Source organism: Alligator mississippiensis, chromosome 10 (assembly GCF_030867095.1).
Source record: "Alligator mississippiensis isolate rAllMis1 chromosome 10, rAllMis1, whole genome shotgun sequence".
Taxonomy (NCBI): domain Eukaryota; kingdom Metazoa; phylum Chordata; order Crocodylia; family Alligatoridae; genus Alligator; species Alligator mississippiensis.
The window spans coordinates 10,529,455-10,557,260 of record NC_081833.1 but is presented as its reverse complement, the minus strand read 5'-3'; the positions used below and the strand labels follow the sequence as shown (position 1 = coordinate 10,557,260).

The 27,806-nt window shown below is 39.1% G+C and overlaps 1 protein-coding gene across 8 annotated transcripts in view; it reads right to left on the bottom strand.

The window, feature by feature from the left end:
- Positions 1 to 27,806, bottom strand: part of SFSWAP (splicing factor SWAP) — a 97,573-nt gene that overhangs the window by 49,046 nt on the left and 20,721 nt on the right. For all 8 annotated transcript variants that reach the window (XM_014598471.3, XM_019486657.2, XM_019486658.2 and 5 more), the window contains 7 exons: positions 27,526 to 27,751; positions 26,251 to 26,375; positions 23,876 to 24,011; positions 11,820 to 12,057; positions 11,030 to 11,161; positions 10,572 to 10,665; positions 6,055 to 6,232 (listed from right to left, as the gene is read on the bottom strand). In XM_014598471.3, the coding sequence (XP_014453957.2) occupies positions 6,055 to 6,232; positions 10,572 to 10,665; positions 11,030 to 11,161; positions 11,820 to 12,057; positions 23,876 to 24,011; positions 26,251 to 26,375; positions 27,526 to 27,751 (1,129 nt within the window). The remainder of the gene's footprint in view (positions 1 to 6,054; positions 6,233 to 10,571; positions 10,666 to 11,029; positions 11,162 to 11,819; positions 12,058 to 23,875; positions 24,012 to 26,250; positions 26,376 to 27,525; positions 27,752 to 27,806) is intronic.

The following is a 27,806-nucleotide window of genomic DNA, read 5'->3' as shown; positions in this document are numbered from 1 at the left end:
TAAAAATAACAAGAAATTTTCAGGTGCTCAGGTCTGCTATATCACAGCAGATGTGGGGTTTCTACTTATCTAATAAATAAAACGCATTAGATAAAAAATAAATACTGTTTTTACAAAATAAAACGATAGAAGCTTAAAATGCTCCCTATCATATGCAAGAATTTCACTCCAGAATTAATCAATGTGCTGGTACTGATACTTATTTAAATGACTCTGACACCCACTTGCCAGATTCAGATAGCATCAACATCGGATTTTAAAGAAGCCCCTGACTTCAAAAATGCAATCTGACCTTTCTGTGATTTGAACTAAGTCCTCAGGGGACGATGCACTGTGTGGTAGTTAATCTTGTGGGGCTTTTGGCAAGGCCTTAGATCAGTGGTTTTTAACCTTTTCTCATTTGCAGAGCCCTAAAAAATGTCAAATGAAGGTGAAGACCCCTTTGGAAATCTCGAATGGAGGTGTGGATCACGCTGAATTGTAAGTGTAGGTATTCACATACTTTTGATTGATCATAAGTCATCTTTCGTGGACCCCTTAGACAGTTTGCAGACCACCCAGGGGTCTGCGGACCACTGGTTGAAAGCCACTGCCTTAGACAGAACTCATCTTCCTCTGAAGGACTAAAAAATTCAAGTCACAGAAAGGTCAATTTGTATATAATTTTCAAGCAGTAAAAGTTATGATTTAAGGTTCTTAACAAAACCCATTTTGTAACATTTTTAATTCAAGTGCTTAGCTGTATTACTTCAGCATTCAACGTTTTTTATAAGAAATGTCCAACAGGCATCATTCAGGAAGAGATAAATACCAAAAAAGCAGCTTCCAGATGAGACTGGAATACACCTTAAAAAGCCACAGAAACAACACCCCCCACTCCTGCAGCCTGCAAGAGTGGGAGCTACAAAGGTGCAGCAGAACAAAAATGTCCTTATACAGCACTTAACGTTAGTCATTTCCAATCCTCCGCACTCTTTTCACCAGGTTGCTACGTTAGGCATGCACACAGCCTCTGCTAGCTCACTGTGCAGCAAGTCATTAACCTGATCGAATCAAAATGCATTTTAAATGATGGCTCAAAGACACCTCTTCTTTCACAAGGGCTCTCTTTCATGTTTAAAGTTTCTGCTTTTTACTTCTAGTTTATTCCTGTCTTCCTCCCTCTCCTCCACTAATTCAATACTAGCTGGAATGTTTCACCCCTCCAGCCCCCCCTCGCTCGAGCTTACAAAATGCTTTCATTTGAGCACAGACCAGAATTGGAGCATTCTAGCTCAAGCATGAAAATGTCATAAAGTTATGAGCAGCAGAACACAAATGGAAACAATTACACAGCTTAGCTACCATATTTCTTCTGCATACAACATACCCCCATACAAAACATGTAACTTATGCTTGAAAGGCAGAATGTAAAAAACAGTTAGGAACACAGAGCATGCAGGAAGTATGGCATCCCAGAACAGTCTGGGTAAGGCAGTAGGCAGCAAGATCCTCCTGGTGTCACACCAGGGATGCCACTCTTCCTGGACACAATATTTCTAGGAGCACTTACTCTAGATCCACAAGGTTAGGACCCGAGACCCTTGCAAGGGTGGTAGCAAGACTGTCCGCTCTTTTCTTTCAGTACTTCTTCATATAAGTTCCTGTAAATAAAGTGTGTTTCCACATCACGAGCCTCATCAAGATGCTACCAGGAGCTCACTTGCTACTTCAGGCATAGTGCTCAACCGATGCATCTCAAGCAAAACTAAGGACGTTATTCTCCTGCTCTACTTGGCATTGGTGAGGTTGAAGCCAGAGCACTGCATCCACTTCTGGGCGCCACACTTCAAGGATGTGGAGAAGCTTGAGAGAGCCCATAGAAGAGCCACTCGTACGATTAGAGGCCTGAAGAGCAAGCCATATGAGGAAAGGGTGACAGGTATGGGACTGTTCAGCTTAGAAAAGAGAAGTCTTTGGGGGATTTGGTGGCAGCTTCCAAATATATCAGGGGAGAGCATCAGGGGTAGGCGAACAACTATTCACCAAAGTGCCCCAGGGGAAAACCAGGAGCAACAGTCAAACTCCTAAAAGAAGCTTTCAGACTGGATACAAGGAAAAACTTCTTTCAAGGTTTGCGTGACCAGACTCCCAGCGGGGGTGGTGCAGGCACCTACCCTGGAGATCTTCAAAAGAAGACTGGCCGCACACTGTGCTGGGGTTATCTGACCCCAGCAGTCTTTCCTGCCCGGAGTGGGGGGGGGCTGCACCCAATGATCTAACGAGATCCCTTCCAGCCCTACACGTCTGTAAATAGCTATGGCTTTGAGAGGATTAACACGAGACTCTACCCCTTCAGCTTGCTCAGTCATCTTGGTAGTTAAGTGCCATGCACAATGTTTCCAAGCTAGCTTCTTTTCCAGCATAGAAGAAAGTGTCCTCACTTAAGACATATGCCAATTTTGGAGACCAAAACTGTTGTGGAAAAGGTGCGTATTATACACGAGAAGATATGGTATAGGCGACAGCCATTAATTCTGTAATTAAACGTATATTTATGTGCTTGTTCCTGCTTTGTTTCCATGATTTTGTTTTTAAATCCCAAACTCCCAAGTTTGCTTTTAAGAATGTACATTAAGTGCCGTTCACAGTTTCCTCTCCACAGTGAATTTCTCTCTCTCACGGAAATTCCTTCTTTCCCCCATATGCTTTCTATCCTTTTATACAGGCTGTCTCCTGACAAGAGTTTGGAGAAACTTCTTCCCCCTAAATCTGATAGTTTGCTCAGTAGGAGGATTTGTCTGGCTCATATGTGAGACTTATCTTTTTTAATCTATATGAACATGAATTACTTGGTGGAATTAATTATATTCAGTATAGCAGAATTAAATGCAAGGAATTAAATGTACTTTCCCCCACATACAAGATTTCTTAACTTGCCTTCCACTAGCGAGAGCCTTGCTGGTCAGCTCTAAACTTTCAAAGAAAACCTTGCGTGTCAAAGAAAAGGATATCTGAACACAAGGCACAGATAAAAAAGGTATGTTTCATTTAAGTCAACTCCACTTTTGTTAACAGGCTTTTCTAAAATAACAATAAGCATGGTTGGCAGATAACTGCATGTCTACCTGCGCTAATCATTCATCCACAAAGTTTCCAGCTGTGAAAAGTTCTGAAGTGCATAGCCTTCTGGAAGAATAGAGACGTTCGTATCTTATAATTGTTTCTGTCTACAAAAATATGATTTCTGAGCGGAGGGAGCAGTGGCAGTTCTAATCACCCGTCTCAAGCAGCAGCAGCCAACTATCATCCAGGTGCTCTAGAAGGCAAGCTATTGCCACCTTTTTCCTTTCAAAACTGTCTTTTATATGCATACCTTAACAAATTGCTCATTTCAAAACCTGAACTGCAAGTTTTAAAATGTATACACCAAAGTGTACAGGAAACAGGCTTAGAAACAGATATGGTTCCTAGAATTGTAAATTAGACACATTAGAACAATGGTTATCTCCAAACTTTTCATATTACCGACTAACCTTGACATTTAATTTTTGGTCTGAGAAAGGATTGGAGAGAAAAAAAATCATTACGGATTCCAAGCCTACCTTACAGCTAATTCAGGCTGCCAAAAAAAAAAAAGAGTAGATTTTTTACCTCATTTGCCAGTAAGAAATAAGTAATGTGAATAAGGTGGACTTAACTTCAGTTACATGCCATCATTTTGGATACAAATTATTTAACATGCCTGGGAGTAGACCTCATTCTTCATTACTGTCTCATCTTTCATTTCCTCAAGAACCACTCTTACCTTCCTGGATCAAATCACAATTTGGAAAGCAAAGCAAGGAAAGACATGATTGGACAATCTGACTGCTACTGTACAGACACCAAACCAGCACCCAAAGGAGGAAAAGCAGCAGCAGCACAGAGCTGAAAGGTGCTTTATTTCTCCAGAGAGAGTTTAAAAAAAATCCTTGTCAAGGCACCAAAGAGCAAATTAGTTATAGGTGGGTTCAGGACATTAAACACTATTTCCTGTAGACTATCAGAGACTTTAATGGTTTAGCATTTGAGAACATCAATTTGAGATCTGACTCTGGAAGAAGAGATGCAGATGCTGAAGACAGAACAAAAATGAAGGTGTAGCAGAAACTGGGTTCCTTGGAAGCCTGATCTAGACAAGACTGTAACTAACCAAACCATCTGAAACAGTTCATGCATCAAACGATCTAGGACTTGTGTCAACTAGACACTAGTTTGCTTTAATTTGCAATGCTTAGACCTATGCTCCAGTGTTTTATTACCCTCCTAGTGAGAAAATTCTTCCCAATATCTAACCTAAACTTCCCTTGTTGCAACTTGAGACCATTGCTCCTTGTTCTGTCATCTGCCACCACTGAGAAGTGTCCAGCTGCATCCTCTTTTGAACCCCCTTCAGGTAGCTGAAGGCTGCTATTAAATCCCACCTCAGTCCTCTCTTCTCTAGACTAAATAAGCTCAGTTCCCAAAGTCTTTCCTCCTAAGCCATGTCCCCCAGCCCCCGAACCATTTTTGATGCCCTCCGCTGGACTCTCTCCAACTTGTCCACATCCTTCCTGTACTGGAGGGCCCCAAACTGGACACAGTACTCCAAATATGGCCTCACCAGCGCCAAATAGAGGGGAAGAAACTCTTCCCTTGACCTGCTGGCAATGCTCCTACTAATGCAGGCTAGTATGCCAGTCACCTTCTTTGCAAAAAGAGCACACTGTTGACTCATATTCAGTTTATTGTCCACTGTAATTCCTAGTTCCTGTTGTGCAGAGATGCTGTTTAGCCAGTCGGTCCTCAGCCTGTACCAGTGCATGGAATTGTCCCATCCTAAGCGCAGGACTTTGCATTTGTACTTATTGAATCTCATTAGATTTCTTTTTGTCCAATCCTCCAATCTGCCCAAATCTCTCTGAATACTAGTCCTACCCTCCAGCATATCTACTACTCCCCCCAGTTTGGTGTTATGTGCAAACTTGCTGAGGGTGCACTCTATGCCATCTTCTAGGTGGATAATGAAGATATTGAACAAAACTGGCCTCAAGACCAATGCCTAGGGCACTCTACTTGATACCAGCTACCAACTAGACAGAGCCATTGATTACTACCCTCTGAGCCCAATGATCCAGTCAGTTTTCTATCCACCTTACAATCTATCCATGTAGCCTTTTTAATGGTAATAAATAAATTACCTTCAAACTCAGTGCAGCTGAACTCTAATATGGCCTCAAGTATATTTCACTACTGTCTTCAAATTGCTATAACTTCATCTAAAATTAAAGCAGATCCTCTTTCCTTCAGCAAGGCTCTGCCTTTTAATAAATGGAAATATAGCAGTAGTGGAATACTGGGTCTTATCATACTTTAGTATTTCAACAAGACCACAGCACTTTCTAAAAGTACTCATCAGACATAGCTAGAATGGAACTTATAAAACTGTAATCCCTGGACAAAAAAGGGCTATAATCAGTTAAAAAATTGAAACGAGAAGAAAGAAAAAAACCAAAACAAACAAGCAAACAAACCCCCGCCCCCAAAAACCCCACCACAACACATGCATGACAAATCTGAGATTTTCTGCTTCCTTAACTACCAGATCACAAACATAAATCAAGCAGAGAGAAGGACAAGAATTAAAGTCTAGCATTTGTTTAAAAAACAAAAGATGCCCATAGATTCATTTATTTGCAAGTTTATTCCATATTTGCAATTTGGCAATATCTAAAAAGTTAAACTTGTGTGCATTCACTAATAGGTAAAGTTATGAAAAAGTCACTTCATTTTACACATCAGTTTTCAATGGCAAGCAATTCTGAAATTAAAATGTTGACATTGAAGTTACTACCCTCTTTGGTTTCCACCTCAAATCTGACATGCCAGAGTAAGACATGAATTAAATTATTCAGTTCGGTACTTTTTGATGTTTCTGACTGCATATACATTTTATTTTAATATATTCTAAGTCTTTTCCTTGCTAATTGTAGATTTGTTTCAAGTACATGCCTACCAAGAACATTTCAGCTTTCAATAGTGATACCAACCTACCTTTCACCAATTTGCCATCACTGATAAGTTTAGTGGCAGGTATGTCTTTTTTAATTGCTGAAGCTCCAGTACCACCAAGCTCAGATGAATCTTCAGAGATATGATCCTCTGGAAGCTGAGATTCACTTGGTGCATCACCAGCAGAATCTGCTGGAACATCTTCTGATGGAGCCACTCCCTTAAAAAAAAAGATTAGGAATATTAATGACTTCAGTTATTTTCTGAAAATAAAAAAAATGAATATATACAAGCTTTAAGGCAACAACTTAACTGAAACATGTCTACACAAAAAAAAAAAAAATAAGCCATGCATTTCGACTATGTGAAAATAGTCAAATGTATTCCACCCAGATCTATTACGTGTAAGCAAATTAGAGATTTCCCACTTCATACAATAATATAACAGAGGTTTTGGGGAGGTTGATTCCTACCACACTCCATTTATTTCCATCCATGCAAACTAAATTTACCTACAGTCATTAAACTATGAGATTGGAAGGTTTTTCTTTTAAAGTAAAACACAAGTTTAGTTTCTAAAACAAAATAAAAAAAAAAAACCACAAACCCTCATGTTTCATTCAAATAAGTGTTTAACATCTTCAACTCTTAGAAATATTGAGCATTTGACAGTGCCAAAAAATAGAAGTGTTTTCACATCTTTATGACAAGAACATATGGCATTCTTTTAAAGGTAAAACAACTGAAGACGAAAAAAAAGTCTTCTGAATTTATGTTTACATTTCAACAATAAAAGATCTGCAAATTCACTTGCCCCTGTATCTGCTAGAGTTAATGACATTAAAATAGAAGTTGGCTTATGGTAAGCAGTTCCATGTGCTAGAGCAGGTATCAGCTTCAGGTGATGTAAGAGTGAAGAAAGTCAGACAGAAAGGAGGCTTGAGATTATTTGCTGAGAATGTGGTTCTTGCAAAATACAAGAATAGAGTAGAACAGAATTAACGGGTTGGACAGAATTTGTGACAAAAGCGAGTTGGTTATGACAATGTCTCAGTGGAACCCAGATAATCTGTGGCCTTTTGGAGACTTGAGTGTAAAGGTCATTTTGAATGTTAATGCTAATAGGGCCTTGTTGGTGGGGAGACGGATTTTGAAGGTCTGCCTCCTTTTAGCAAACAGGAATGTCTGAAAACCTTCTTTCATCTAACTACAAATGTTTCCCTTTCAGTAGAAGTTTAAATGTGTGCACCTTAGATGGCGACTCAAAGACTCAGTTTGCCATCACTGTTTTATCACAGGTGGCATAAGTTCATACATGTAAAAAGTTAAGCAGATGTGAGAACAGTTGCAGGACTCGAGATTAAGTACACATGACACTTGATGGGAGGCCTTCTGTTTTTTCACTATCTGCTCTCTTTATCTCTAATTCTGACCACATCTGGAAAGATGACTGGTTGCTGGATTGAAACAAGTATATGAGGCCTGTGTTCTTTCTTAGATCGTTTTTACTGCTTTTGCTTTTTTTCAAAGCTGCCATTATTTACCTCACTGGCAAATACTTTGGTTAACACCTTAGAGGCTAAAAGCTCTTCTGATTTCCAGTATACTCATGATGGCCAAAGGCATACATCCATCATACTGAGACCAACAATTATTACATGCCAAGCTGATGAATTGAAGAGGAGAGTGGCTAAAAGCCTGACATGGGAGGACTTCTGCATCCCATACTAGCCACAACCTTGCTTGCTCCTACTCTACAACTTTATGAAGTCAGACATAGAAACTAATGGAAGTTACCAAGTTAAATTAGAATGTATTTGTTATTTTACTTTGTAAAAAGAAAACCTTGGAATAAATCTTTCATTCCAACATTAATCCTACAAGAGTGAGAGAACTGAAGAAACAAATGCAGTACTATATACAGCGTGTAATACCAGTTTGATGAAAAGTTTGATTTCAATAAACTGGAATCAGAACTTGTGGTAGAGGTGATATCTTTTATTAGACCAACTAGATTTTTCCAAAAAGAAAAATTATTTAATTGCAAGCTTTAATTACAAGCACCCTTCTTTAGGCATAGGACACAAAATTGTAAAAAGTGGCATTTTCCAATATGAAGAGTTGGATCAGAAAGTTCCCAGCTAGCTCTCTTGTTAAAGTACTTTAAGTGTATCTGTTATCTAAGACTCAACACCCACACAAAATATGCAGGCTCTTTTCTTCAGAGGCTATACTTCTGAAAAACATAAATGTCAATTTTATTACAAAATAATTTACTTTTGCTCACATCTTGTTTAAGTTCTAAGAGTTTAACATTCTCCTGTTGTCTAACTACGAAAACAGTGAGAAACCAAATCAACTTTTTTTATCCTTGTTTCATAAGCCTCTCCCCAATGATACCAGTAGGTGTGGAGGGAAGTAGGGAGGGGGGAAATGACACCAAGAAAATGATAGATCATCTCAACTGTTGTCTGTTTCATGTTATTTAACTTGCTAGAATAGCAGCCAAAGGCTTTACCATGCCTGTATCCTCTGAATATCACTTTCAAAATGGCAATTTACTAACTTTCATTGGTTGCTGCTTCTCTAATTTGGTCAAGAACATTTGCAACCAAAGTCTGTTGTTAAAATAACAGTCTACAAACATGATTCATGACATTATAATGAAGCATTCTTCTCTTGTAAAATGTACATCATAATATAACAGAAGGATACAAAACACACATTTCAAAACCACCTACTCTTTCGAGAAGTGAAACACTTGTGATAATTCAAGTTTTCACTGGATAATAAATCATATTTGCTAAGGAAGAAAAACAAACACTTTTTTTTTTTTTTTTTAGAAGACAACAGACGTGTATTTCCCCAGTTAGGCAAACTGCAACTGAATGTTTTTTCAAATGCCTATTATAGTGCAGCAAATTCTTTTTTATTCTAGCAAGTACAGTTACCACAAAGTAAAATTTCTCCACTGCATTCAGAGAGAATTATTTAGTAGCATAAACTATGTTTGCATGTCTTAATTGTGAGATTTTACTCCTTTTGTTCCTTTTCAAAACTTATATACTTTAAACACATTCCCAAGTTTATTCACGCACAATTTTGCATGGATGATAACCTAGCATATCACACTGGTTACACATCTAATCCTCATTGCATACTGCTGGATACTCTGTCTTTTTAATAGAAACTACTGGAAAAGATTAGTATCCACAGAGCTGGAAATCTGCCAGCAATTTCAAAAGAGTAGTTTGACTAGTTGCTGATAATAATGATGCTACTGCCGGCAGCACTGGTAGTAACAACCACACTTAAAAACCCTTTTTGTTTTTTGCTTAATTTATAAAGTAAATTTATACAGCTTTAATCAATTTTAATGCATTGTTATTGTGGCTCAGACTAATACAACCTGCAAAAGCAGGCAAATTTGAAGGAAAGAGCGTTTTGCTATTCCTAATTCATTCTGCACATATTAATTATAAAATTAAATATGTACATTCATAAATTACACCTATAACTCCCTTAGTCTGTACAACCATCCAGCTCACCAGTGGAGGTGTCTATTACTAAACATTTAACTGCAGTCAGATTTTGCCTGTGGTCTCTCTGTGTACTAGTCAAATAAGTCTGCAACAGGGTACTCTTCCCCTAACCTACCTCCCTTCTTCCATGAGAACTTAGTCTATTCTGATGGAAGAGGAGCGGGGGAAGGAAGGGTAGGCTGGAGTAAAGTCTGAAACTGGATGGTATATTCAACATGTCTAGGACCCAGCAATGTAGAATTACTGGTGTTCTCAATACTACAGAAATGGTACATCTGGTTTCCAAAAATAGAAAATGCTTTTGGAATATTTGGTAGAATTTGCTCCCAAGCTAACAGCAAAATGTGTTCCCTAGTGACTGCATAGGGCTGACAGTTGCTGGTGCAGAGGAAAGAGATTATATCCATCTAGGAAGCTTCTCTCTCTTGACCCACTAAGTTACTTTGAAAAGGTATGACAGTTATGCGCCAAATGTAACTCAGTTCTCCATCTTGAACTGTACTGCACGCGTGTGGTTTTCCACACAAGTTGACATGCAGCAGAACAGTGCGAGGCACGTTGTCATAATTCAGAGCAGAAAGTACTGCCAAACCGCTTTCAGTTAAAATGTCTCTCAGAGGGTCAGAAGACATTAAGAGCTATCTTGAGGAGAACAGGGTAAGGCATGCAGCAAGGAGACACAAGTACAGTGCTTCTAAGTCTTACAGGACACCTGAATTCCAGCAAGGTTTCAGATCTCCATATGGCAGCCACCTAGTTTGTTTGACTCCTCCCATGCAGGTGAATCTAAAGATTCAGGATATTCTATTTTTTTCACTTCAATCACAAATACCAATTGCTTTTCTATATACTAGAGTAAGGAGCTAAATATGAGATCACATCACACTGTCTGTGTTAATGTTATATGAAATAAAATGCATCCAGCTCCTTTTACTCTCAAACCCTGTTTACAGAAATCTATTTTGCACATGAAAAGTCTTATTGTAATCTCCCCTTTCCCCAATCGTACAGACTTACCTGAGAGCTCTCACTGCTCTCTTTTTGAAGGAAAAACTGTTTCTTAAATTCATAGTAGGCATTGTACTGGTGCCAAGGCTGCAGGAACTCAAATCTGTTAGAGAGAAGGGGAAAAGTAATTTGTGAAAAATATACATGAACACAGCAAATGCCAACAATCATTTACCATCTCACTACCTCAGGCACAGGAATACTATTTGATGTTCTGAAACATAATAGCTTATGCCTAAATTCCCATGGGATATATGCATTCAGAAGCAGGTCTTGAAGATTTTGAGTTTTAGGCAGTAAATGTTTCAGCATTATCTTTAAGTGGTTCCTTGAATTTTATTATAAAAAAATTACAAAATGCACTTCTCAAAAGCATCCTCTTCAAAATGCAGGCACCACCAATAAGAGTAGTTTAGTTGATTTTTTAAGGATACAAAATGAGAAGGTAAGAAAACACTTGTTCTTACCTCAAATCGTTCTTGGCACGAACACTGGTTTCAAATTTTATTCCATTCCTAGCAACATATTCAGCTAACTTGTCAATAACTGGTTGAATATCAGGGGGTGGGGGAATAATGGCAACCACTGGAGCAATTGTGCTGAAAACATCAGAGATACGTTACAAGACAATCAGCATACAGACAACGTTTCCATAGTTTTGCTTAAGCAACAAGTTAATATGCAAGTTCACTCCTTGAACCCCTGTATATGTTCTTGAGATGAATACATTTCCATTCAAGCAAAAGGTGAGTGTTCCCAATTACAAAAAAAACCCAAAACGCATGTAGTTGACTACTTGGTTCACATCAGTCTCATAAAAGTACAGTAAAGTACTGAGGAATCTCTGCAAATTTAACTGCACATATACTAGTACTGCAAAAGTTATTTTACATTGGTAAATAGAGTAATGCTGTAAGCAACACTAGCTGCTTAAAAGAAAACAGTTGTTAGAAACATCTACAGTGAACACAGGCAATCGCACATGAATTGTTTTTAATGTAACACAGGTGCATTAAACATGTCCTCAAACAGGGATCCATTTCACACAGAAACATTTAATATTTTAAATGGATGTTGCGTGTGGCAATAACGAACCAGGAAATTATAACTCATCCACGGTCAACCTGATGGCCAGTGACAATTTGAAAAACTGCCGCGCATACTGTCAATGGTATCAGACATTTCACTACATAAAGCCTCGACGGCTTAAAAATATTATAAAAGGCATGTATTTCCTGTGAAATATAAATAGCATACCTTGCGGAGGTTGTGCTAGAAGTCAATCCACTATCGGCTTCAGCTGCGTCTGGCGGAGGGGGAGGTGTAGTACCAGGAGGTGGAGGTATAGTTGCCACCCCTGTAGTGCTTGATACAGTCACCCCTGCAGGCAGTGCACTGTAGTAGGTGGCAACATCTATTCCTGGAGGTGGAGGTGCAAAGCAATAGGTTCCATCAGGTAGCATGTAGTAGCTGTAATACATGGCGGCCACCGTCGCTTTAAAAAAAAAGCCAAACAAACAAACAACCACGTCATACTTATTTGCATACTTATTTTAAAATCAACATATCAGACAGTTTAAAGAAAAAGTACACAGTAAAAAAACGGATTCCTTTGTACTGCCATCATGACTGGAATGTCACTTTGATTCACATGGTGCCAAGTAACGTTATTTATTTATCTGGGGTAAAAAAAAGAATATTGTTCATGTCAACACATTTGATTAAACGAAGCAGACATGCTGAAGGCAGTAGCAGAGTTCATCCAAGGTCAACTGGAAAATGAACAAGCATGAACAGGGAGGGACATGAACCACTAAGGCCTGTGGAAAGCATACTAACCCACAATTAATTCTTCATAACGCTTAATGTAGCTTGTAAATTTTTGCTGAATTAAAACCATATGTGCTATCCATGTAGAAAAATTAAGTGTATGTTTTATACTCATATTGGACTTTCTGGAGGAAAAAGCAGAATCAGAACAACTGAGGGCTGATATTACAGTACAATTAATTTCATTAAAAAAAACCTGCTGTAAGTACACACTTGTTCCTAAGTCTTTTTTAATTAACAAAATTAAGCCTTACACATTGCTAGGATGAGGAAAATATTCCCTCCAATAAACTGGCAAAGATCTACTTCAGTATTTCCCCGATTTTAAATATTGGCTATACTTATATTGCAAGCTTCTTGTTAAGGACAATTTGAAATAATTTACACTATTATTTCGCTTTAAAGCTACACATACATGCACAAAATTTGGAACCTTCAAGATTGCAATAGTTCTGATATTTGCTGGCACATTATTAGAGGAACAGCAATTCAGAATACCTCACCAGTAGCTGGAATTATAGCCTCGTTGTTATAGCTGGAAAGTCTGCATAATTCATGTGTGCTACAGGCACAACAAAATTATGAAGATTTCACCCTCAAGAGGCAGAAGATACCCAAATTCACAGCTGTTAATGTGTTATTCTATTAATTATAAATGTATGAATCCCTCATTTATGAGACACGAGCTGAATATGCCATTGGTGTTCAGTTATGAAAAGCGTAATTTTCACTCGTGAAAATTAGATGACTGGTCTCATCCTATTCCCAGTTTGTTTCTCTCGACATTGGAGGGGCCAGCCTCCGAAGTTCATTTCCTGACCATAACCGAGAAGTATGGAGATCTGAAGCATGGTTCAAGTTTATCCTAAGTCTGTGTCTGTGCTGCTTGCGTAAAGAGCAGATCTTACAACAAGAAGGATTCAGGACCAGAACAGCAGCCATACTGTATGCTATGTTTGAGATGCACAGATAAAACTGCGTGGGAAGTTTGAGAGGCAAGTACTTGCAAAAGCCTGAATTTTAAATCCTGTGCTCTTATAAGCACTTCATTTAACTCATTTAAAATATAACAGTGCATTTACTTAGTGTGGTTTCTACTGCACCGAGGAATACTTGCATAGATATTGTGAAAGAATCTCAAGAAAGCCAAGAGCACTTAGGACATATCTACAGCATAGCCATAGTGCATCTTGGCTGAGCTGTTCGCAAGTATTCCCCACCCTCCATCTATCTAGTGGAAATGCATTCTCTCTCGGTGGCCACTTGAGACCCCAGGAGATGGGGATAATCCCAAACCATCATCCTGCAATTGGTGTGACATGAAGAAGCGAGTGAGGGGCAGGCTTGGGGATACCCTGCCTGGGATATGCTGCTACTACAGTAAAGGCATGACCTTAGAGAACTGAGTGCAAGGAAGGCAAGCCCAGGAGCAACTTGTATAATTAAGAGGAAGATGAATGGTAGCAACTGAGCTAGAATTCAATCTCAGAGAAATTATGTTCAAGGGGGTCTATTAAAGTGAGAAAAGGGAACTGAAGCTGAAGGGAGATGGCTACAGATACACTCACATGGTCCATCTAATGAACTCAGCCGTGTCCCCATTCCTGAAAGCCAGCCACCCCTTCAGTTGATTTTACTTTTCTGCAGTGTAGATTAAGCTCTTTAAACACTGCCCCATCCTTGGACAGAGAAAAATGACTGCTTCCTACTGTCTGAAGAGAGTGTGAATTCTGAACTCACATTCTTTGCTTTAGCATTTAAAACTACTGATGCCTGATTTCTGGGACTCTACATTTCCCTTTTGTTTGCAGTAGGCAAACTCTCGGCAAGTTTTCAGCAACACAAGAAACAGGACGCACATTTAAATTCACAGTTTGTCTACAATTAATTATTGCCCATCCGATTTACAAATCAAAGAAACATGCTGGAACACCTTCATACGCTGCCAAAGTTCAAAGCTGCACTTTATCTTTACGTGACTTGAAACATACATTCTGTCAATTCATTATGTGAAGATTTGTGCATAACTATAGTAAATACCACATTTCAAATATACCTGAAAACTTTTTGACATATAAATACGTTAGTATGCGGAGGTGGGACAGTTTTGTAAAACAGCTGTTTCTACTGGATTTATTCTGGCACACATTGTATGTAGCACTGGTTGTTGAAGTTCATGCATTTCTTCATGTTGATATTTAAATGGTCTGATTATCTGAATTTGCCCCTTCTTGGAGCAAATGCCTCCCATCATGCTTTTGATACATTCCCTTAGAGTAACAGTGTCCGAGCAGAAGAACAAAAATAAAAAGCAAAGCCAGTGCTACTATTCACCTTAAAGCACTGAACGTAATGGTACTAAATCACCACCCAAAAACTTCAATTCCACAGATGAAGAGAATGGGATTACCTGGTCATTGCATCTAGAAGCTTTTGATACAAGGCACCAGGCAACAATAATCCACAGGAAAAACACAGCGCTATTGTTTTGCTGCTTAAGGAGAAATTCTACAACTTATCAAATGTATGAAGATCTTTGGGGAGGGGGGAGGGAAAGACACTGTATTGCACTAAATTACTGGTAAAAAATCTGGGGCGGGGGCAGGGGTTGTTTGTTTTGTTCCTTGGGGATTTTCTGGCACAGAAATAGCTAAACAGTTGAAAGATAACATCTGAATTTTGTAAGGACATAAATGGAGGAAACTATTATGCTATACCAAAGCCCTTTAAATATACAAATCTTGAGGCCAAGTATTTAAATAAATATCTTCAACACCACAAGTTTCTACATACATAAGAATATTGTGTCATTCATTTGTTTAGAATTGGGGTAAACGCTGCAATATTAATTGTGACAGCTGGAGCCTGAGTGTAAGATGCACAAGATACTATCTGGGAATGGTTTAAACTAGCAAACCCAAAACTCTAGTAAAAAAATGCAGCATAAGCTCCTGAAGGCATATACTTCTATCTTTACATATGCATTTTGTTATGAAGGAAACTGTAATGGGAAATAAACCTAATGCTGCAAAATAGCCTCAAAAAGGGGGGGGGCAGATTTGCCTGCGTAGCATCCTTTGCCCTCATTGTGCGCCACTGCCACGGTTTAAACAGGTCCACTGACAGTGCCACTAACTACTATCCGACAACATATAATTTTAATATATTTTGGGGGGGGGATTCTGAACATTCCAACTACTACACGTGGGGAGATCTTTAAGTGCCTCTAATTAGTAGCTAATGCCCAGTAGAAGAAAAATTAATTCATGGGCGACCTAGAGGTTGGATGTTTAAATGTAGCTCATTTGGAACAAACTGCTACAGTACCTACCTAAACTGTACTTTACCCAATGGACTGCATCAAATTAGCGGGTCATCAGCTTTCAAAAGCAATCAAAATCTCAACAAAGAATAGCCCATGAAATTAAGCAGTAAAATAAGGCAAGTCATGCACTTCTGGCCATTTCTGAAACATTTGTGATATCATAAGGCAAATCACCCAATCTCCAAATCCTAACTGACCTAAGCAGAAAAGAGCTCTCTGTATTAACATCTGCATGTGGGAAAGTGCAGGATCAGAGCTAGAGAGACTAGTCACTCAAAACATACTATATAACTTGAGAAACTGCATCAGAAATGCTTGTATTTATAAAATATTCATCAAAGAAACACAGTCATGTCTTAAGACACACACATCAGTATGAGATCCTTGTCACTCAAGCACAGGACAGTTTAATAATACATTTGAACTGGGAATACTGATAAAAATCCTAAAACGTTGACCAATGTCATCTGAATAACCACTAATGCATAGTGGGGCAATACTACACCATAAAAAGAAACCAAGGTAATCATTTTATGCTCATATACAAGATTAAAAGCCCTTTGTAATTTAATTCAAGATCGTGTAACTATGTACGGTCTTCCTATTCCCAAACATATTCTTCTTTCAAGATTAAAGCTTGCTGCTTCAATTATATCCGGTGACAAGTTTCACTATTACATATTTCAAAGTATTTTACTTTGCACATTTTAATGTTAATGCTTTTTAGTTTCATCTCATGCCCTCTGTTTTCCATTATGGAAATGCATACATGTTTAATGGTGTTCCTTCTTAACATGGTCATATATTGTATACCTTCACATTTTATATCTTCCTAATGTTCTTCATTCTGACTATGCTTCTTTTTTAAAGTTTTTTTTAGCAGAGAATCACCTCATTATTTTGTGCTCTTACACTGGACCTTTTCAATGTTGTTCTTTTTATGATGGAGAAAAAGCCATTTCTCTAGAAAAGGTTAATATTAGGTACAATTGTTAAAAATTATGAGTAAGGCTCTGCTATTTTCTTACATTTTAAACTGGTGTCCATTTCTTTGAATCAGACGGGGAATCTTATAAATAAATGACTTCAGTTTAAATGAATTACCATCAGTAGCTACAATGAAGGAGTCTTATACTACGCAATTACATGTTTTATACCCTCTATGAATAATTTATCACATTATTTTTACTACTGTAGAAGACTACGTTAGATAATGTCACTAAAATACTTCAGAAATTTTTAAACCTGGGTAAGTACTTTACTGTTCCATAAAATCTTGAAGCCATTAAGCAGCTGTTCTACCACCTTTGGCCTGCTGAATAGTAGCCTGATCACGGGAAGACAGAGTCAATTCTCATACACAACCTATGGTTAGTACTGCTTCTTTTAAATGTATACAGTAAATCAGGCAGGGAAACTAAGGATAATGAGCTGAGTATTTAATGAGGCCAGTTGGTTGTTAACTGCTACAAAGTACATTTACAGTAAATATTTCTTACATAGCAATCCCAAAATGAGCTCAAAGTGAGAGGGAATGACTAATTCTTCTTCAAAACCACTTTAGAACAGTTTCAGGGAAAAAAAAACCAGTTGAAGGCACTATCTCATGCTGCGATTCCCTTAACAATGCCAATCTCCCTCAAAATTGTTCAAAAGAATAGCACAAACGTGACACACAGACTACTGAGCCAAACTGTAGTGTGTATCTGTTGGATAATTACTACTTGTTTGGACCTTCAAAAAGTAAGAGATTTTTCAGCTTTATTTCAGTGCTTTGAACAACTTGGAATAAACCTAAATATTCTCCTTCAGGAACTCTGCCAATCCTGAATGCTGATTTGGCTGACAGCATACTAAAGGCTCACAAAATAAATTTAAAAATAGACATATCACCTTGAATATTAAAAACAACGTAGTTTAATATTCTTACATGCTAATGCGGTGCTTATCCCAGAACATTTTCCGCTTGGGGACATGTTCCAATTAGCTGGACATATTAACAGATGTGTTTGCTCTTTCCAAAGTAGACGTACCCATAAGGAGAGGGAATGGATTTGTTTCATTTCCAAGGCTGGAAAAAGAGCCACCAGCTGGACAGTTGATACTACAGGTGACTTCAGTCCTCTATGCATCTCAGAACATGGAACTGGGACACATGCAATGCTCATCACCTCCATCCTTCATCCTGACCTGGGACTAATTCTCAGTTTACATGCTCAAAATGGGAAACTCTAGCAAAGATTTTTGTTTCCCACAGCCAAACGAACATCTTATTTCAATTTATTCAGATTCTCTTATTCAGGCGCAGATTTTTATGAAAACTTATGCTGCCTACACTTTCCATAGTAGACACCAAGACTGCTGCTATCAGACCTAGATGAAGCCTGCAACAAAATTCAGCACATTTTAACAGCTTCTAAGCTTGTGAAGCCACACGAGCAGATCAATTTAGATCCAGCAGAACAGCAGCAGGAGATATGTAACAGTAGTAGGAGAGTAAGAAAACAGCACGCCTATCAGGCAGTCTCTGGAAATTGGCACATCGGGGAAATCAAACCATTCTAAAAGTCAGCAATGGATGGTCATTTTTTTGGTTAGGGGGGCATCAGCAAACTGGTTACTGGTAGTTAGTATGGGTTTTATTTTAAATTTAGAAAAAAAAAAAAACACCATGCAGAAGATGATGCAGCCCAGGAGCCCTAGGAAAAATCTGATCCTACAGGAGTAACAGTCTCCTGATCTACTTGAACACTGCCCTGTGGTAGGTAAGAGCTGCTGACCAGGAAGTGAAATTGGACTCAAGAACATAAGTGAGAGTCAATACGAGGTTGCTAATTTTCAGTTTCATCCCAAAGAACAAGCAGAGCCTTTAGGTAAATATTATACCAGGGGAAAAGTCAATACAGAGTATCACTTGGTGGAGATGCTAGAAGCTGCTGCCAATTTGAAGTGAACGTACCGGGCTGGGAAAGTCTGCCACCCAAAAAGCACTGGTACCTTATCCGTCAGTTTAATAGAGATATAGCAAAATACACTCTCCAGGTTTGACGAGACAGAACCATCTTAGGGATTTATGGGTAATGAATGTGAATGATACCTTACACATGTCAATTAAAAAGTAAAATATTAAACATTCACCTTGTTAATAAGTATATATTCATATAATCTAGACACTGGCGTTATGTTAAGAGTGAATATATTTTAGATGGGGAACAGCAGTTAGGGGGAATCCCTCAGAGGGAAACAAATTTTAAAAACTAAATCTTGATAAGTGATGTGAGAAAACTGTATGAAAAAATAAAGGGGATGTAATACCTCTCCAGCTAAGACATCAAGGTGTTTTAGACTTAGAGAAGGATTAAAAAGATACACAAAATTAAATTGTTTGGACTCCTGTCATAGGGTTTTGCACAAAACTAGCCTCAAAAATCTTCAAGGGTGATAGGAAAAAAAACCAGATGCACCTAAAGAATGTGAGGTAACAGAGCCAAGACAAATATTTTAGAGTACTAGATTCTATAGCAATTAGCTGTATGTAAAAGAGCGATAGAGAAAAATAGCTTCAACAAGAAAGGTGGAAGCCGTAGTACACCAACAACCTGTATGAGGCATAGAAGAGAAACTCAGAATAAAGCTTGTATATAATCTCTAACCTTATGGAAATTCTACATCACTAAAACTTCCAAAATAATTAAACAGCCAAGAGACAAGTCTGAGAAAAAAAAGACAATTTCACTAATCAGCAAGGACAAAGCAAAAAGTAGTAAATTTAAATTCTGAAGGTGACCTTTTAAGTTCAGTATTAAGGACATTTCTGATAAAGGAAGCAGGCAGCTGAAACAACAAAACACCAAATCAACACTTGCTGAAGACAACAAAAAACAATTCCACTGATTTCAAAGCATGCTGATTAAGACCCCAAGGGAAGGTAAAGAATGAACATCCCTGGAGATATTCCAGCCTAGAACATCCTCCTCCTCAATCCTTGTGATGCAGACAGATTACCTACTGGATCCTCTGAAGGTCTTTTCCAACTCCAATTACACAAACTGAAGACTTCTGTCTGGAAGGTCCAATTATATTGAAAGCATATATTTATGCTTTTTAACAATTACACGGAGACAAAGCATCCTGGGAGAGACCAAACTGGAAGACTTTACTACAAACCCATTTTGCATGCAAGGGCTAAATCCCTGATTCAATTTGTGAGGCTACTGCATGCTTATAAATAAACAGGGGCCCATTGGAATGTGCAATTTATTGCTTTTCTCCAACGGAATCAGATTACCGCTCAGGGCTTAGGTAACAGAAGAGGAGACAAAAATAAATCATGCAACAAATCCAGGTGGAGTCCAGAAAGGCAATTACCGTGAAGGAATATGATGCAGAATATTATCATTAGTCATGTTAGACATAATCCAGCACCTTTTCTTACTAGATGTGTTGAGCATTAAGAAATTACCACTAGAGGAAAATGGCAATAAATGAAGCTTGGTTTGTGGGAACCTTGGCACAAAGTTGGAGTTTTCTTTGCGGTTCACAGGTGAGATTAGAATTGACAATGCCAAAAAATTCAGGAAAGTACAAGGTGAGAACGCCTGTTGTTTAATGACTAGGGGGCGCACTGATAAGCTTTTCTTGGCCAATATCAATAACCGATACTAACCATCCATATTGGCCGATACCGATCCAATAGGCAATTTACTGGAATGCAGCCAGACAGCTTAGAGAGCAGTGTTCCTGCTGGTAAGTCTCTGGGGGGGGAAGGGGCATAGGGGAGGGAAGAGGTGTGGGGGGTGCAGATCGAAGCCCCCATGGTGAGGCAGGGACTGGGGCAGGGGCATGGGCAGGCGCTCTCAAGCCAAGGTGATGAATGGGACCCCTGGGATGGGAGTGGGATGGAGCCACAGGCAGCTTGCCTAGGTGGCATGGGAGGAGGGGGCAGCTCTCTGCTGCTGCACACTGCCCCAAGGGAGGCATGGGGGCATGTGCCCCCTAGCATTTGTGAATGGGGCAAGGGTGGGCTGCCTGCTGCAGGCGAAGGACCAAGGGATGCACCAGCCTCTTCCTGGCTGGGGAACTGGGCCGGGGGTGGCATATCCCACTTGGGGTGGGCGGAGGCTGGGCGGGCTCAGGAGCGTAGGGTGGGGAGCAGCGGTACTGGGAGAGCTGGTTATGGGGGTGTTAAAGTGAATTTTGGGGTGGCTATAGCCCCCCAAGCCCCCCTGCTGCCCTCCCCACACAGCTGAGCCAGCCCTGCCTGCTCTGAGTGCAGCCCTGGCCCAGATCCCCTGCTGGTAAGAGGCTGGGGTAGCCTGCCCTCACCCCATGCACAAATCCAGGAGGTCAGATGCCCCCCCATGCCTGGGGGTGTGCGCAGGGGTGAGGACCCAGCCCCCCTCCCCAGCTACCCCTGGATGAGCCGCCCACAGCTCTGTCCTGCTCCTGGCCCCCGGGTCCCATTCACCGCCCTACCTGGGAGGCAGCTGCCGATGCCCCACCCCACTCCCTCCCTCATCTTGGGGGCTCCCATCTGCTCCCCCCACACAGACTTACCGGCAGGAGGCTGCTCTCCAGGCTGCCGGGCTGCATTCCTGGCAATGTGCACATGGCATTTATTGGTGACATTATCGGGCAAAAAACCCCAACTGCCAATAATGTTAGTTTTCCTGTTATTGGTGCCAATTCGATTTGCAACCAATATATTGGTGTACCTCCATTAATGACTAAAGGATGCACATTTTCCTTAACTACTGAACTCTAATTTGGCATCTTCAGACGTTTTTCATAAGTAAACAGGTATGCAGATGCTATTTTAACTAAGAGATTTGGAAATTATTTTCCTAGAACTTTAATTGCTAAATAAAGCACTGCATCAAGATGCAGAGTGCAAGACTGGTAAAACTCAAACCAAAGATTTCCATATAGATTGATTATGGAATGGAGGAAAATGTTTAAGAACTTTTCATCTTGAAATTGCTTCCATTTGTGTGTGACATGGGAGAATGCATTAGAGACCTATACTTCGCCACCTAATTATGATGCTTCATACTTTGTGCTTTTAACCAACATTCTAGCCTATTATTTTGTCTTTAGGGATTTTCTGCATAGCAGAAAAATCTTACATAGCTGTTCAGAGAAGAGGACTTATTAGCCAGAAACTGGTAATTAGTATTACAAATATCAAGCATTAGGCATCCGATGCACCAATTTATAAGACAAGTTTAAGATATATACAGAATATTTTTAAAAAGTTAATAGAAATTATCATTTCAATATGTTTTTTTAAAAGTGAGACATAAATGGATCCCTTTAGCCAATGGTTTAACATTCCTTAAAAGAAATGCAACCATTCATTGTGAACTGAGTACAAAAAATATTCATTAGAGAAGTAGGCTTACAGTTGGTTTTCTATATTCCTCCGATACCAAGCGTGACAATTCATTACCATGCACTAGCCGTCACGTTTTTCACACAAGTTCGTTATACTTTTCTGAACTGGACCCATGATTATATATCTTTTATGTCTAATGAAATTTGGATATGGGGCCCAAACTGCTAAGACATGGAGTATCTTTTGTGGACTGCTGAGTGACCCAAGATACTTCCTCTCTTTATTGAGCTTTAGTGATTGCCTTCAGTAGGCTACTTGTCTAATCTTGTTTTGTAAAACAGCAGTTCTCTGGAATGTATACAACCATAAAGAAGTCTAACAATGGCTTATGTACTGTATGGTCCTGGATAAAAATGTGCGTCACAGACAAAGGTGGCAATTCTGATTCATGCTTCAGAGTATCCGTTTTCAACAGGGGAAAAAACCTCCGCATTTTTATTAAAAAAGGACAATTGCATTCAGGTCACACACACACACACAGAGTGAGATTTGTCTGTACTCAAACTGTCATTGTCTTCTCATACAAGCCAATTTTGTCAAAACTACCATTCTTACAAAACTAAGTTACTAGGTAAGGAATGAGAAATCTGAATGTAAATTTGTACTCGAGTTCAGCCCACGACAGAGAAAATGAGGGGGCGGGGAACCCCATCACATTGCTAAAACGGGACTGGATATGTTATGGTGTTGTAAAGGTCTGTCAATCTGATAGTTATACATTATTACAATAACAATGTCATAATAATAGCTATTATTAGATAGCAGCTATGGGATGTTACAAAATTTATCACAAAGAACCAGGTGCTATGGACTGTTAGGCCATTTCTTCTTGCTTGAACTCCCCTGCTACCTCCTTGACATGCCATTTTCATCCCTTTCATTACAGGAACTGACCTGTGTGAATGTGCCTTGCACTATTCTGAACCTGGCAAGACTTAAGCCCTGGAGTGAATTCCATAGGCTAAAATGTGATGCCAAAAATCACTCCATCTTAAAATATGGCCTTTATCAGCTTTCACATTTCTCATGACTGCCATGAAATTAAATTCTGTCTATAAAATAACTAGATCATAATCAACTTAAAAATCTGCATAGGAGAATTAAGTTTCTGAACTGGATTTGAATTGGACAAGGCTTTGAGACTATCACTGGAGCAACGTCCGGTGTTCCTTCTTGCCCAGAAAGCAAGCTGGAAAGCTGCAGTTTCAAATGGGTTTGTCAACCAAACGGAGAATGAAGGGCAGTAACAGCAACACAAAGGTGATTAAATCAGGCACAGTAAAGCAGAGGCTAGGAAACAGTGTTTCTTGGATAAATTATGTGAGTGCTCAAACGTGTAACATGCAAGCAATCATCCTATAGATGAAACGCACAATATTTTGTTAGCATATATTTCACGCTGAACTCATTAATGAAAGTTTTGTTAGTTCTTACTAAACATCAGTCTTTGTTTTAGTATAAATATTTCAGGAATATTTCTCACTGATGATCACCAGCAACTATAAGCTGTAAGGAAGCCTTGGGGGTTTGATCAGGCATTTGCTTTTGCTGTGCAACTGCTAGCATTGCAGGACATAAAAACATGCCATTTTTTTCTTAAAATAAAAGAACCCCCCCAAAGTAACAAGTTTACCAGAAAAATAATTTGACAAATTACAATACAAAAAGCCACGGAACTTTAAAATAAGGTTATCAATAATGGAAAGATCATCTTCTGGAAATAAATACTCAACTGCTATGATCCTTTTATCACAAAGTACTTACAATCCGTAGGATATTCCACTTGTGATGACTGTATTGCTGCCCCATCTGTTGACTGGGGTGTGGATGAATTATTGTCAGACTGTGCTTTGCGAACAAGTGCTGCCAGTGGATGATCAGGATCCACTACCTTCAAAGGCTGTGGAGATTATTAATAGCCATTTAACCTTTGATTTACTACTTTAAATGCAAATTTATTTATACCCTCAATTTATGAAAGAGGAACAGCAATTTACTTTTTTCCCTTTCCAACATGAGCTTTGGAATGCTTTGTAAAGATAGCATCATTGTGCTTTAGAAATACCAAATTGACACACTGTATGGAAGACAAGCATACCCAATATGCTTCGAGTAGGGGTGTGCAAAACAGTCCGTATTCAATTCGGATTTGGCCTGAACTGGGGACAGTGATTCGATTAGTTGATTCGGATCACTGTCCCTGATTTGATTTGGCCGAATCCAAATCTGAAAATTGGATGCTGATTCGAAGAATCAGCTATTTGGCCATAGACGCAGCTTTAAATGTTTTTTCTACATACCTCGAGGTACCAGGTGCGCCTCGTGAGCACTGCAATGCTGGAGCAGATGGAGCATCCCACAGGAGTGCCGGTGGGGGGAGGGGGGAGCATGCTTGGCAGTGAACCCAGAAGTAGACTGGAAGTACTTTCAGCCTACTTCTGGGTCGGCCGGTGAGTGAATTCCACCCCCCCAATGATCAGCCACGGGGGGGACCCTGGGTGCCCCCCAGATCCAGGAGGCACCAGTCACCAAGTTGGGGGGAAGGGGGGCGGCTCCCCCAGCATGCTCCCTGGCAGACCTGGAAGTGCTTCTGGTCCACTTCTGGGCCAGTTGCCGAGCATGCTGGGGAGGCCCCCGCACTTCTGTGGGACACTCCATGCGCCCCAACATCACAGCATTCATGAACCCCAGCTACCTAGAGGTATGTAGAAAAAACATTTAAAGCTGTGTCTATGTCCAAATCATCGAATCTTTCCAAACCTCTCTGAATCAATTCAGAGGGTACCAGTTTGATTTGGAGAGATTAAAGGGTCTCCTGATTTGATTAGGATTTGGAGATTCAGCCACTGAAGCGGGCCGAATCTCCGCTGAATCAAATCAGGAACCAAAGCTTTGCGCAGCCCTGCTAGATGGTAATAAAACCTTCAATCCATTAAAAGACTAGCTCTCACAGGACTGGTTATCAACCTGCTGAAAAGTCTTTTACATTTATGGAAAAAGTAGGTCCACAGTGAACAGTAAGAATGATAAAGTAGCATATTTACACGTTTTAAATAAGTTAATGAGATGAGGAATTCTGTATGTCTTACTAGCACCACCCTACCACAGCTAGCATCAGCTATAGAGCACAGGTCTTGTACTCTTTAATCACAAATCTAAGTATTAGCTAGCTGGAATTTCTGCAATGCCTCTTCATCCATCTCAAATATATGGAATTCTATTATTTTCTTTTCAGCTTCTTAATGCCACTGCCCTGACCAAGATACCTAACCGATAACATGAGACAAATAAAAATGCTTAAGAAGGCTTGTAAAACTAAGGTTGTTAAATGTGTGGATAAGACTTAATTCTGTCAAAATGTTATTTAACTACCCTGCTACTAGATCATAGGAATCAGTTTATTAAAAGATAAATTAAAAATACTGCACTTTGATGTGTGAAGGGAATAAAGAGGGCCTCTTGAGAACTGTTAATCCTCTATAAATAATTACTGTGAAAAAATATCCTTTGACCATATGAAATCACCTCAACAATAAAATCATGTTATTTTGCAAATACAAAGTTACCTAGCATGCAATCAGACTACACACTTTTGAGTCCACCCTTCAAACCAAACAGGTAACACATTTAAAGCTCTTTTCTTAATGGGGCAAACTGACCTAAAAAATATTCCCCGCACCTCAACTCACTTTTTTTTTTTTTTGCCAGTAATTTTTTCAGATCAACTGCAGTGCTAGATTAGGAATTGCTATTATAAAGCTTCTCCTTCACAACCCAGCTTTGAACTGCTTGATTCTGTGTTCCTGATTTAAGAGCTTTATCATTAGTGATGTCAATTTGAACAACTACTTACTTACAAAGAGAAATGCAAGGACAAGCCAGGCTGTGAATGAACAAACCTGTTCAAGATCACCACTCTAGACACTTAACAGTTGTGTCAAGGAAAATTAAGCATTATCAGAAAACCAGACGCAAAGGAATTATATGCTCTAACATTTCAACATACAAAAGCTTTTTTTCAGGCTGCTTCAACAAAAGCAATTTAAATACAACAGTATGATGATTACATCCTTTACCCATCACAAATTGAAATCAGAAGCATTATAAGCTAGAACAGTTGATTTAACAAGATCAAATACCTTCATAAGCTCTTCAAGTCTACTGCATTTTTTAGAGGCAAAAAGACTCGGATGCAGATAATTTCCATCCTCATCATCATCATCATCATCGTCGTCGTCATCTTCCTCAGACTTAGCTTTTGAATCTATATAAAAGCAACAGATGTTTGTTTAGATTTTTTTGAGAGGAGGCAGGGTGGAAAAAAGGGAGAGGGGGGATAAAGTCAGGCTTGAATGCTGTTAAAGACCCTGGCGCTCAGAAATGTAGTCAATTAAGGACTAGCCAATTGAATTTCTAACATCTGAATAAAAACATTAAGTCTGATGTTCACATCTCATTCTGTTTTAAATTGAAGTTACGGAACAAAATGAAAAGTCTAATTAAATTTAGACAAAATGATTATATAAGAATTAATGTGACAAAATGAAAGTGTCCTGACCGTTTTAAAATCAGTTTCATTATTTTTTCACAGGTGCCTCAAACTATTCTGGTTTTAAGCAACACATATTTCGACAAGCGCAATGCACAGAAGACTTCAAGTTCCAGTAGAAGATTTTTACTATTTATACTTTCATGCGTGGCTAAAGTCTTTACAAAGAGCTTCAATACTGTAGGTCAAGACCCTGGCACAGATAATAAGACCTTTAAAAAGGATTAAATAGAAAAGCTATAGCAACAATTTTGGAGGTAATTACAATAATTATTAATGACACTACAGGACAAACTTAAGCCTGAAGACTATTTACTGTTTTAAGAGATGACACAGGACACAAAAAGTCATGGTTGAGCATCAAATAAAATTAACACTTAGGTGCACAGAGCTTTTCTAATTTGACCTAATAAGAAATATGTTGGCATTAATATAAAAAGCTCCAAGACCACACCAACTCTTGGATTTGAATAAGAACATGTTTGCCATCAGATTTTCTAAGCAAAGTTATCTTATTTCGAAGCACCTTATCAAACCTATGTGTAGGATGACAGAACATTACTATGCCAATATGCCAACGCACCAAAGAAAGAGACAGCCCTCTCAACTGAAGCGAGGTGAGAGATTTTTGCACAGTTGATTATTTTTAGATATCTCTGACAGTCGGAGATTTATATTCTTAGCATTATTTGCAAATGGAGGATTAATGTGGATTTTCAACTTCCACATACAGATATAACATTGTAGATCACTTCAGCATATATACACAAGTATGCCATTACTCCCTGTGTACCAATACAGTGAACACGATCTCAGCATTGGCCTCAAGAAATGTACACATGCATGCCCTGCTCCCTGTACTCACTTTTTTTCTCATCCGCTTTCTTATCAGAAGCAGCAGCATATCGCCCCTCTTTCATTGCTTTCTGTATGAATTTGTAATAGGGGTTGAGGTAGTGATCAAATCGCAAAAAGTCAAACTGAGAATTGCGTGCCTGCTTGGCTTTCAGCATAATCTCAAACTGCGCTCCCTGCTTGCAAACGAAGTTTGCAGTTCGTTCAATGATTGCATGCATTTTTGCTGTCGGTGGCTGTAGAAAAAAGAATAAAAACACTTATATACGCTAATAAATAGTTTTTAAAAGT